The sequence below is a fragment of the Trachinotus anak genome, unplaced genomic scaffold, assembly GCF_046630095.1.
Source record: "Trachinotus anak isolate AG129_WGS33_773 ecotype Australia unplaced genomic scaffold, CSIRO_AGI_Tana_v1 ptg000003l, whole genome shotgun sequence".
Lineage (NCBI taxonomy): Eukaryota > Metazoa > Chordata > Actinopteri > Carangiformes > Carangidae > Trachinotus > Trachinotus anak.
The window spans coordinates 11,386,141-11,398,718 of record NW_027273854.1 but is presented as its reverse complement, the minus strand read 5'-3'; the positions used below and the strand labels follow the sequence as shown (position 1 = coordinate 11,398,718).

At 43.4% G+C, this 12,578-nt stretch overlaps 1 protein-coding gene across 3 annotated transcripts in view; it reads right to left on the bottom strand.

Annotated features, from left to right (window-relative positions):
- LOC139617000 (adenylate cyclase type 9-like) overlaps nt 1–12,578 on the bottom strand; it is a 34,213-nt gene that overhangs the window by 20,288 nt on the left and 1,347 nt on the right. For 2 of the 3 annotated variants that reach the window (XM_071473638.1, XM_071473637.1), the window contains one exon: nt 9,782–12,562. In XM_071473638.1, the coding sequence (XP_071329739.1) occupies nt 9,782–11,594 (1,813 nt within the window). In that variant the 5' untranslated portion in view covers nt 11,595–12,562. Of the gene's footprint in view, nt 1–9,781; nt 12,574–12,578 lie in introns of those variants that run through there. The other variant, XM_071473640.1, reaches the window with a different exon arrangement.

Here is a 12,578-nt window from a genome sequence, read left to right as displayed (position 1 = left end):
CACATACACATACACAGCAATAAATAAATACATGCAGTAAATCAGAAATAGCCTTTAGGAGTGACAGCATGGGGAATTCCTGGGGCTATGAAGCATGAGGACGGAGGAGCAGGTGACAGCTGGAGGGACACAGGAGGGGTGTCACACTGAAGCCAATGGAGGGAGCTGGGCTTGAGGCAGGGAACGTAGTTCATGCAAGAGAGGATCCAGCTACACCAGCTATACTGAGGCAAATAGGATAAGGCCACAGGTGATTTTTGTTATCATCAAATCCCTGAAAAAAGACTGAAACCCACAATTGAGCCTAATTGAATTTATCCTTTTAGTATTGTATGTGAATCCAAAGGCTGATGGTTTATCCGGCGATGCTACAAACCTCCACTGAGCCACACCACTGGGTGACATGTTCTTTCCTTACCATGAACATGAGTACTGTAGCTTATTCTGAGTCACTCCTATATACACAGTTCTGGTGCTGTAAATACCCACCAAATGTGCATTAATCAGCAGCTGGAAATAATACCCAACAAAAAGCAACATTTACGCAGGTTTGTGCATTGTTTCCTAAAAACTATGGTGCCCAACTGTTTTGGGAAATTACTAAAAAACTAAAACCATCTGGGACCTGTCTTTAAAGATTTATGTCTTCAGTCAGAGAGCATTACGAAATGGGCTAACGAATTGTTATTGTTTTTTTTAAGGGATTTGTTGCCCATAAGGAAAATATCATCATTCAGATGAATACATCTATTACTGGGTCAAAGCATTTGCAAAACTAATCAGAGCTGCTCACCAGTTACCAGAGCCCAATGTGACATCTTCTAATTAGTTTTTATCTGAACAGTTACACAACATTGAAAAGTGAAAACAAGGTTGCAGAGGAATTACTGCTTTGTGGTTGTATGCCTCTGTCAACCAGTCAAGTTGTATATCCAGACTCATATAACATGAAGACTTTGACGGAATTTAATTAAAAAGTATTAAGTGTATTTTGTCAGGTCACAGCGATCTTGACTTTGGACATTTCACCACCAAACTCTAATCAGTTCATCTTGTGTCCAAGCGGGCATTTGTGCCAGAATGAAATTCCCTCCAGGCATTACTGATATATCACATTCACAAGAATGGGACAGGACCTTGACCTTTGATTACCAAAATCAAATCAAGTCATCCTTGAGGTTAAGTGAACATTTGTACCAAATTTGAGTGTCACTGGGATATCGCGTTCATGAGAATGGGACACTGACACAATTTGAAAACAGACGTGGAGGCATAAAAAAGCAGGGGGTCAGAAGGAAAAATGAAGAAAATTGCTCAATTGTCTCTTTCTATAGCCTGCTGCATGAAAAGCAGAGCAACACAGGAAGGGCGTGAGATGAGCATTTCAACATAGATGCTTCCTCATCCAAAACTGGCCTTACATACATATAAAATGAATTTCACAGCCTCATCGTCATCTATTCATAACAGACACAATAACAAGTAAGAGGAAAACACACTTATACTTTAGGTTACCTATACACTCAAGACACTCATGCACAGTCAGTTCGTGCAGGCTGATTGCAGTAGCAGGCTTTATGGTGGACTGGCTCCCCGTCATTTTCCCTCATTCATAATTCACGCAGCCATTTATCACACACACGCTCCTGCTGTGCACACTAACGATGTGCGGGTGTTTACATTTAGTGTACTTGAATGCAAAGCACAGAAAGTGTGTGTGTGTGTGTGTGTGTACGTGTCAGTGTGTGTGTGTGTGTGTGTGTGGAGAGGGTTATTGTAAGTGTCATCTTAAGAGTGAGCTCCATCCATCGGTGCCGATAAAGGCAAATGTGTGTCTGTTAGGAGGAGTGCTGGCATCTTCTGTACCCTTGGTCACAAAGGAGAAAAGCTTAGGATGCACCGACGACTCATGATAGCCATTTATCACTCGAGCATCAACGCAGCTGTGAGGGGAGCTAGCTAAGCCACATGCGCAGCTCGACTCACACTGCGCTAACAGAGACCTAAATGAAGTACCCAATGTACAGTGAGAGAGGAACAGCAGGAGAGACGCACAAAGATGCTTTTTGCATTTCTTTCATTTTTTTCAAGGTTTACAAATCTTTGCGAGTCAGAATGTGTTGTGGCTGTGGCGGCAAAGAATCACTGCACGTGTTGGCTCACACAAAAACAGGCCTTCGCTCGGCCTTCACCACAACGGGAAAGCCAGAGCTGCAGCTGAGTAAAGTCAGTTTGGCCCATTTCTCCCAGTCAGAGCCAGTTGGAGCCACACAAAAACCCTGAACAAGATGAACCTTCAGAGGCAACTCTATCCATCCTTCTGTCTCCGTCTGTATTAACCCGTTTATTCTCCGTCTGTACAACCTTTTTCTTGCTGTCCCTTTCCTGTTTTCTGCTTTCTCTATTCGGTTTTCATCATCTTTTCCTCAGTCTCCTGTATGGGAAAGTTATGTTTGCAGGAAGATACACAAGCACATCTTCTCAGCAACATTTGCATATGTGAAAACTCCTGCAGTGTTTGATAACAGATTGAGCTGCTGCATGCAGTCAAGGATAGAGCAGCATGAGGATTCCTTTATAAACATACTAAAGTGCATCGAGACAGTATGATTGAACTGCATCGCTGACTCTGTAAATTAGATGTTTTGTCCCCTGTTGTAAAGAAAGGAATCATGTTTGCACACCTCTTCTATTCAGGAGCTTGACAAATACTGTAAATACAAATACTAGAAAAAAAAAACACTGTGAACACTGTGTACACAACCAATGCACCGACCACAACAGACCAATGCGCAGCTGCATTACTTCAGCTTACCTGCACTAAACCAGCAGTTTAAAAGTAGCAACTGGAGCAGCTGAAACATGCAGTCAAAGCACATCATTCTCCTGTTTCCCCAGTGTATATGTGCACAGTTCATAGGTGGCATCAACATTTGTGTTGAAAGGTTAAGAGGGTGTGTTAACCGAGCCTTGGTCAAATCTCAACTTAGTAGATCTACAAAATCGAATATTTTGATCAACATCAATATATCTTATGAGGTTTTTTTTTGTTTAAGTGATTAATCTTTATATTATAAATGTTGGAAAATTGTGAAAAATGTCAATGACAAGGTGCTGACAGATCTTCTGATGGTCAACTGTCCAAAAGCCAAAGCTACACAACTTACACTGATACGAAAAAGAGAAGCGTAGTAAATTCTCACATTAGAGGAGCTATACCCACAGAAAGGTTGGTCATTTTTGTTTCATAAATGACTTCAATATTTAAAGAGATTATGAAAAATGGTACATAATCAGATTACCATCACAGCTTCCTGATTGGCGTGAATGGCAACAGGTGTGTGCTTTAAAAAAAAACTGTTGTGGCTCTTAGCAGCTGTTGGTCAACTGCAGATCATGTGATCCAAACATTCACACTTCCACGGTACAAACTGACAAATTGTTTCAGCTCCAATTAACGGATCTAATTAACATTAATGATGGCTGCATTCTATTTAGATGACCCAGTTCCACATTTTTGGTATAGTGCATACTCCCGCACTGTCATGGCTTTCTGGGACACTTGATGGAATAGAGCCACAGTCAATGTTTTTATTTACACCTCTGCTCTTCTTGCTTTTTGACACGTCAAAATATCTGCTGTCTGCTGATGTGATAATGCAACAATTGTAGCTGCTTTCATAAGGAATTGACACCAAGGGAAACGTTTCACTTCACTCAGCAAAAACGGTCGAAATAGGTCAGAAAACATTTGCACTTTCAAGCATTTCATTCATTTTATCACACGGAAAAAAAAAAAAATATATATATATATATATATATATATATATATCTGGGAAAGTAGCCACATTTCGTTCTATATCCAAAAAAAACTCGTCACAACAATATCACAATGCTAAATAATGACATCTGGTCACAACGCAGTGCTGATGGCTTTGTCAAACACTATCTGTAAGCAGCATTAAATACCAAAGAAAATACCTCTGTCCTAAAAGTGGCAACAAGACTAGCATCCCCTCCCAACTCACATTCATGACACCTGAACATTAGCCTTTGTCGACATTTCCATTGGTATTGATATTTGTCCTTACCTTAAACTGGATTAAACTAAAAACGGCAAGAGACTGAGCAAAGTGAACAGTGTGTACTAGACAACAGGTTGTGTAACATGTTATTCTCCACATTCTACATGTCCTATGTTTGTTTTACAGGCTTAGCTGTGTCAGCCACTCACATGTGTGGCTCCTTATCAGACAGACAGTGGTGGTGCTGATATCAGGCTCTCTCATCCACCTCGCCCTGGGTCATTTCTGTCAGACTAGATAGAGGCAGGACACTTCAGCATTGAGCCAATAGGACAGATGTCCCCTATAGGAGGGTGGAGAGGTCTGCTGGGTCCACTGACACTTGTCAGGATTAAGTGGAGCACAACAGGATACATGGATGTTCAGAGAAAAACTCTCCAAGAGTATCTGTTCAATATAAAGCTCACTGGGCCATGCAGATAAGATTATTTGCAGCTCTTTGGGATAATACGCTTTCTGCTTTTGATCCAGAAACTCATTACACCCCCTGAGTACAAATCTTTTATTGCAGCAAGCAATACCCTTTCTGCACAGTCCTCCTGAACAAGTGCAGGTGGTGCAGTCCTGCTGAGTAACAGTGTAACACAGCGGACAGCCTAAATGACTGCGGCTATCAAATCCAGCTAATCACCACATTGTAGACCTTCAATAACCTTGCCTCAATGGCCCCATGTTTGCAGAGCATGACAAGGGATGCTGAAGCTCTGCAGACTTGCTCAGTATGATAAGGCCGAAGATGAAAAATAGTGAGATTGTGTAGCTGCAGGCTGCAATGCCATGCTGTGCTGAACTATGATCCGTAATCCAGGGTGATACCGAACAATGCAGTGTGATGTATTATGCCATTACCGTCTTGGCAGAGCTGTAATCTACCACGCAGAGCCAAGGAGTTTGAGGCAGGGCACGGTCACTGCAACACAATACAGCAGCTTAGAGTCCCCCCCCCCCGCCGGCAGCCTTTGAGGAGTCACGTCCCCCTCCCAGACCTCAGCCGAAAGGGCCACTACAGAATGCAGTATGCTGTGTAATAGTGATCAGGATCTGGATTTATTTACGACTGTTTTTCTAAACCATCACCGACAGTCACTACCACAGCCTGACCGCACACTAGCTCTATGCATACCCCTCCTTAACCCCTACTCACAGTAAGCCACTCCACTCAGAGCATCCCACTTCACTATCAACCCCCCCGCCCATCCTTACAGTAGGGCTGAATGCTGAGTGTGCATACTGATTTGGACTCAAGAGTCTAGACAAAAATTATGCCAGGTATTTGATTGCTGGCAAGGGGGAGAAGACAGCTGTGTATATATTAGGGTGAAAAAGCCAAACGTTTACCTTTTTGTCAAGTGCAGCAGTGTGTAGGAGGAGCATCCACACGCATACACACACAGCAGTGTGAAATCCAGAGGCTTAAATGTGCACAGCTTATCTTTCCCTGCTTGTGGTTCACACTAAAGCTCAACACTGAGGTCCGGTTACATGGTAAGCTTAGAGTAGTGGTGTTTAAGAAAAGCTGCTGCAGTTTTGCTCTCTTGGTCAACACAGTCCACTAAACCAAAACCCGAGTCTTAGATGGTAGAAGTAGACCACAGCTCCTCACAGTGTGACCTCAAAATCTGCCTCATTTATCGTGGTCAAGGTCACAGGTAGCAGCCATTATAAGTAATTCGCCACTGCGCCTCAGGCAAATACTGTACACTTTGCAGACTGACGTGCGTCCCTATGGAATAGTATTCACTGTGCAAGGGCAGGAATGTGTGAAAACGAATGTGTGTGCGCGCATGTGAGTCTCCCAAAAGCACAAATGGCTCTCCGGATAACTAATACCTGCTGCAGAGCATGAAGTAATAGGGCCAGAGTGAAGGGACACAGAACATTCATCACCAGGACTATTTGCAGCTAAGTTCTGCTCTGCTCTCTCAAATCAATCCTAATGTAGCTAATCAATTATTGTTCCGAAGGCTTAAATGTGGACAAGGAGTTGGGACAAATTAATATCATGGACCAGAATACAAATTATGTTCCATTTTATAGCTAGCAAAATAATGGCCTTGGCTGATTCTCTTTGATATCCACATGACATGAAAATCTTTCTTGATGCCTTATCATAAATAAACACAGCCATGACAGCCTCATTATAGGTAATCAATATCATTTGCTGAGATAAAAACAGCAGCTGCTGGGGGGTGGGGGGGTCAGGACAACACCAGGCCAGTGTGGGAAGATATGATGAGGGAGAATTACCAACATTAATCACTTTAGCCAAGGAGATTATCCAGTCTTGCTTAATTAGAAGTCTCCCACAGGGCAAAGAGAGGAGAGAGCAGGGCGAGATGGGATATACTGTACGCAGGTGCCCGGCACAGCTTCGCTCAGCAGTTAAGTTGGAAAAGGTCACGCTCACCATTTCAAACTGAATCTGTGAACATGCCTTACCTGGAGGCAGCTGGTTACTGAGAACCCTGCACATAATGAGTATTAGTAGAAAGTGGCTGAGCAATTTCACGAAAGAGCTGTCAGAGGTTCATATTAGTGAAAGGTCTCTTTAGATCATCAAAGTGAAGCTATAATGTTCATTTGGGTTTCCTCTCATTTCTAATTCATTCAACTTGAGTTACAGCAACACCCTGGAAGATTCACAGCAGGGAGGAAAAGGCAAAGCACATACAAAACAGGAAGACCCTCAAAAAGCTAGAAGAGGTTCCACGGTGGGAGAAGCGATCCACCAGTTACAGAGGAACATTAGCATTTATTTGGAGCTGTGTTTCTGTTCACCTGGCAAATGTAAGTTGGAGCTGTGCTTTTGGTCTCCATCTCCTCCTAAGGGAAATATCTGGCTCTTTGGGTGCTAAATGCTTGATATGTTCACAAACATGTACTTAAAGATACCTGAAGTAGCTATTATCAACCTGTTATCTCCTATTGTGCTGTTAAGGATTTTGGCAACAACAGCTTATGAGCTCAACAACTGCATTTGTTCCATTCTTACTGAGGCACACAACTCTCAGTCAACATCAGCAAACAAACAATTCCAACTTCCCCTGGAAACAATGGCTGCTTGACAGAGAGAAGAACCAACACTGGCTCTGTCATCAGCAGAAAGATAATAGGGCCACACTGACAGTCTGCTCCGAAGGGATAATCTTCTGCAGGTGCCATCATTCTGCATTAAGCACAAAGGAAGGACATAGACAGGTACTTTCCAGGGAAACTGAGCCAAATATAGCTCCCATTTCCAGTAAGGAAAAAACACAACACAACGAGGTCTGGCCTCCGTGCAGGCCCTTAACAGGCACCATTAACAACAGCTTTTAAAAAAGGATCATTTCACTATATCCTTCCAGTGAGATGTGTCGTGGTTAAGATGAGGCTGTAACTAACCAGTTTTTTTTTTCAGCACTGATTATTCTGCTGATTATTTTCTCAGTTATTTGATTAATCATTTATCTATGAAATGTCAAAATATAGAATCTCCGCTGTAAATATTTGCTGCTTTTCTTTCTGTTTTTTAATAATTTATACTTAATGCTTCAGGTTTTGGACCATTAGTTGGACAAACCTCGATAATTGGATACATCACCTTGGGCATGAGCAAATTTTAACCACCAATTTTCCTTATATTCTGATATTTTGCTGACCACAATTTTCATTCATTGATAAAATAATCAGCAAATTAACAGATTAAGCTAACTAGTGCTGAAATAATTACTTTCTGGTTTCTCTCTGTTTAGATTAAGAAGTTATGAAAAGAAAGTCATTAGTTAGAGCCTCAGAACTAACTGCACTGTTATCAAACTGTCATTCTTAACCTCAAATGGGAATAAAAACTAAGCTACAACATCTCTATTTGTTGCTAAAACCACAGGCCTCAGGTCAGTGCTGAGGAACCAACAGGATGCAGCTGTAGCACTCAGCTGAGCACATGTGGTTGCACCCTATGTGAACCTCTGCCACAATGAGCCAAGAATAGTGTATAATTACAATAAAAAGCTATAAATAAAAGACAGACATAAACTGATGGACATGAACAACAACATGATGAGACAAAAAACCTGACTCGACAGCCTCAGTCTGAAGTTACAGTGTAAATGAAAAAATAATCATAAGCCAAAAACTATTTGTGAGAAAGTGAAAAACACACACTAACTCAAAAAAAGGACATCAAAAATTCCTAGAAGACAGCTGCACAGCGTTCAGAGCAGTTTACGTCTGAGCCAAGCAGCACGGACCAGCTGCAGCCACGATCCATGCCTGGCTGCAAAGCTACCCAAGTGATTTACACAGACTGAACTCGACAGTAGAGGATATTTTACAGCACTGGAGAACAACTCTCTCCTGACAGCCAGCTCTCTCCCTGGCACTGCAAATCTACAGAGAGAGGATAAATCTTGGGAGGGGAGCTGAATACACGATGGAGGCAAGAAAGGAGCTGAGAAGGAGGAGGAGGGGTGATAACACTGTGAGTAACACATTTATCCTCGCAATAAAAAAAAAAAAAAAAAAAAAAAAAAAAAAAAAAGAGGAGTATGAGCACAAGTGGTAGTCACTCATTAATCTAAGAGATGAAGGGGGAAATGCAGGCCCATAAATCACTCCTGCTGGCTGGTAAAAAAAAAAAAAAAGACACTTGCTCAATCTTGTTCCTTGACTGGCCACAGCACTGATTTCAAGGTTAAAATAATACAAATCAGTGTATATTTTTGATAGTTTGTGTGCAAATGTTATTGGTGTGTAAACTTGAATTGCTAATTTGTCCAAACTACCAGTTCATAATATTTATTACCGTGAGTATCCAGTACAAAATCAGTCATGAAGCCTCCAAGGAGACAAATTCAGCATCTACTGAAACAAAAATAAACCCGAAATGTTAATTCAAAAGGGCAGATGAAGTACTTTAGTCAGACACTGTCACTTCACTTACACTGGGTGATAATGGATCAGCAAGCCTTAAATGATGAAAAGAGCCATTAAGCCAACATTTAGTTGCACTATGGGTGATTTGCATAAATGTATCAAATAAAAGCTGCAGTCACGCAGTTGAGAGGCAAGGAAAAGAGAGGATAAGACAGAGAGGTGAAGATAAAGCTACAGGCAAATCTCTATCAGAGAAAGTGACAGTTGCATTAAGTTGTAAAGCAATCCCTGGGGTTCAGAGCGAGGTTAAGAGAACGGGACACAACGAGGACGTCTGGAAGAGAATGTAATCGAACAAGAGAACAAAGTGGGCAGAGACAGGGTGGAGGGGAGGATGGGACAGAAGATGGCGTCTGTCTGTGATACAGTCACATAATACCAAAGCCGCAGCTCATTTGTGCCTCCTACAATACATGATGCAAAACCCTGTGTCGACCTTGACCAGTGTGAATGCTCCCCTGCCAATGTTTTGATCCACCTGGGAGCTGAACTGCTGTTATGCTGGAATAAGTACACGTTATCTCTGGGGATGCCAGAAAAGCATTACTAGACATAAAATTTAGCACATAAAAATGCCAAAGTTTGTGGGCCCATGGGGGAATAATTGCAGCGATAAGACTCACTATTGCAGCCAATTTGGAGCAATTGTTGGTGACCTTGGAGTTTTATTATTCCTGTTAGGCATTAAACCAAGAATGTCTACCCTTTTAATACTGTAAGCAAGCACAAAACACTGAAACATGAAATACCACTGGAAAAAAAAAAAAAAAAACACTTACCTTTGAGCTGGTCAGCTACCACACTCTGTCCTATTCTCTCAGTGACCTGTCCATCTTCATGCTGGTAGCGGTCATCCAGGAAGTTAGCGGTGGCCTGTGATAAGTGGACCTTTCCAGCCACTCCCAGTTGTTCCATTAGGTTGGCCAGGTTGACATCATTTGACCAAACATCAAACTTGAAGCGTTTCATGCCCAGGATGCCACACAGCACAGTGCCAGTGTGGACACCCACCCTCATATTCACCATCTCCCTCTTCTCCTGGCAGAACTGCTCAATGGCTTGGATCATGCCCAGGCCCATCTCCACACAGCAATAGGCATGGTCTGGTCTGGGTTCAGGACAGCCAGCCACACAGTAGTAACAGTCTCCTAGAGTACTGATCTTTTCACACCCGGTGAGCTCACAAAGTCTATCAAAACGTCCAAACAAGTCATTTAGAAGCCCCACGAGGGCATGAGCAGATTTGTTGGCAGACATTTTTGTGAAGCCCACAATGTCTGCAAAGAGGATGCTGACGGGCTCCATCCGTTTCATGTTGAAGGGTCTGAAAATGATCTGACCTCGGGGGATGGAGGTTTTCTTGCGTTTATGGTTTTTAGGGCTGGAGATGGCGGCTGCTGCACCACTGGTGGAGTATCGTTTAACAGAATTATCACCTATCTCCTCATCACCCTGCTTCATCAGTTCATCTGCTACTATTCTGGGCATGACAGAGTGGATCATTCGCTCCTTCAAGGCTTTCTCCACCTCCAGATCTTTGCCATGCATTATAGCTTGTCCGACCTTAAGGAAGGTGCTGCGGGACCGCACCTCAGACATGATGAACAGGTGGATGCCGATGGCGTGGGCGCAGAGGTGGAGCAAGGCTTTGGCCGGACCCAGCCAACTTAGTGTATCCCAGTCTGACTGAGAAGCTAAACTCCAGTTCTCCCCTGCCTGGGTCAAGTGCAGCCAGCCCAAACTCTCAAAAAAGACAGAGTAGAGAAACCCGAGCAAAACAGAGGCATAGAGGCGAACGTGGAGAACACTGTACAGCAACAAAAGCACCTCGATACAGAGGGAGAAGGTACCTACAGGAGACAGACAGGGGGACCAGGTGCTACCTCCCATAAGCTTGTCATAAGACAGGTTGTATGTGGGCCCCATGCCACTAAACTCTTCCACATCCAGCGTAGGTGTGGGAGATTCTGGTTCCTTGAAGCCTGATGTCTGGATCTGGGGGGCAAGGGTGAGGATGAAGGTTACAACAATGAGTAGCAGAGATGCTTGATTGTAGCAGCGAGAGTAAAGCTTAGTAAAGGTTAAGAGGAAAAGGAGGAGGCAGAAAAGGAGGAAGGATGCGGTGGGAATAAGAAAGGCAGTCCTATCACAGCGGGAAGGGTTGGTAGCAAAATACAGTCCCCAGAGGAGGCTGGCTGCAACCAGGTAAAAGAGCACATAGCGGAAGCGCCGCTGGGTCTGAGGGAAACATCGTTCTCTGCAGGCCTCCTCCAAGATTGACGAGTCAAACTTTGGGTCCCAGAAATGACCTGCAGATCTCTCAAAAAGCTGAGGCATCTTCTTCTGTGTACGAAAGCTCTTGACTGCCGGCTTCCTGACTCCAGACTCCCCAGAGCTGCAGCTTGAGGAGATGCTGTACTTGCAGTGCTTGGATCCCCCAATGAAGCCTCCCCCGATTGAACCAAGCGGGCCGCCTCCATGCTTGTGTTTGACAGTGCTGCCAATCCTCACTGAGACGCCTCCGTCTCCACTTGAGTCACAGCTCACTTCTGTGTTGTGAGGCAGCAGTTGTTGATGTTGGGGCGATGCCATGTTGCTTTTTAATCTATCCAAAAATCAAAAACTACGCAGAAGGTGCAGTAAATTCAAAAACAACGCAGATAAAACAGTAAGGCAAAGTATGGGGCCTCAGTATGACAACCAGGGTAATGAGTTAAATCTTTAAAGTGAAAGCACAAGAGCACAAACAAAAGCCTTTTCAGAGAAAATTCCTCTCAGTTAGCAGTGAAGTGGCAGTAGAAACACCAGCAGACCTTCCAAAGATTTTGAGTAGTTCATTATTGCCACTCTTGACGTCAGTCCCTGCATTCCTCTACGTTCCCGTCTGTTTTGACGCACTTGAGACTGCAAGGTTCACTCGCTGCCTGCTTTGTTCCCGACCAGGTCCACTCAGCTGTCTGCACACTGCCTCACTCATTGGAAAAATATTTAGGGCAACTCAAAATCACAAAATACAGTGCATACGGAAAAGTTTTAAAAAAAGAAAGAAATTATTTTAATGGGTCTCTTGTGAAGTTGTGATCACCAGGAGAGAGTGAATCCAGTTGAACTGTGTAACTGAATGTTTTCTTGGAGAGCAGCCAGTACACTTTCATTAGCGGTGCATGTCCATTACCGCTTATCCATTTAGTTTTCCGTGCAACTCAGTTCCACTGGGAATATAATGTTTACAGGACTGGGTAAAACTTTATTCAAAACAAATCCTCTGCAGTGTTTGTTTTGATATCTCTGAAAACAAGCGGCAAGATATGAATCTGCTGTTTGTGGTCAGCTTTTCATTTCAAGGTGCAGGTCAGCTCCAGATTGCCTAACAGGAACACGGGCGCAAAAAAAAAAACAGACAAAAAAAAAAAATGCCACCACATACCCACATGCTCCTTGCTGCAGGGCCTAATCGCAACAGTTCCCGTAGATGCAGCCCCGTCCTTTCCTGACTTTCCACTCCGGAGTCCCCGCCGCAGCCGCGTCTCCAAACGCAGAGAGGATCTTTTGCAGGGGGTCTGCAGGAGACACATG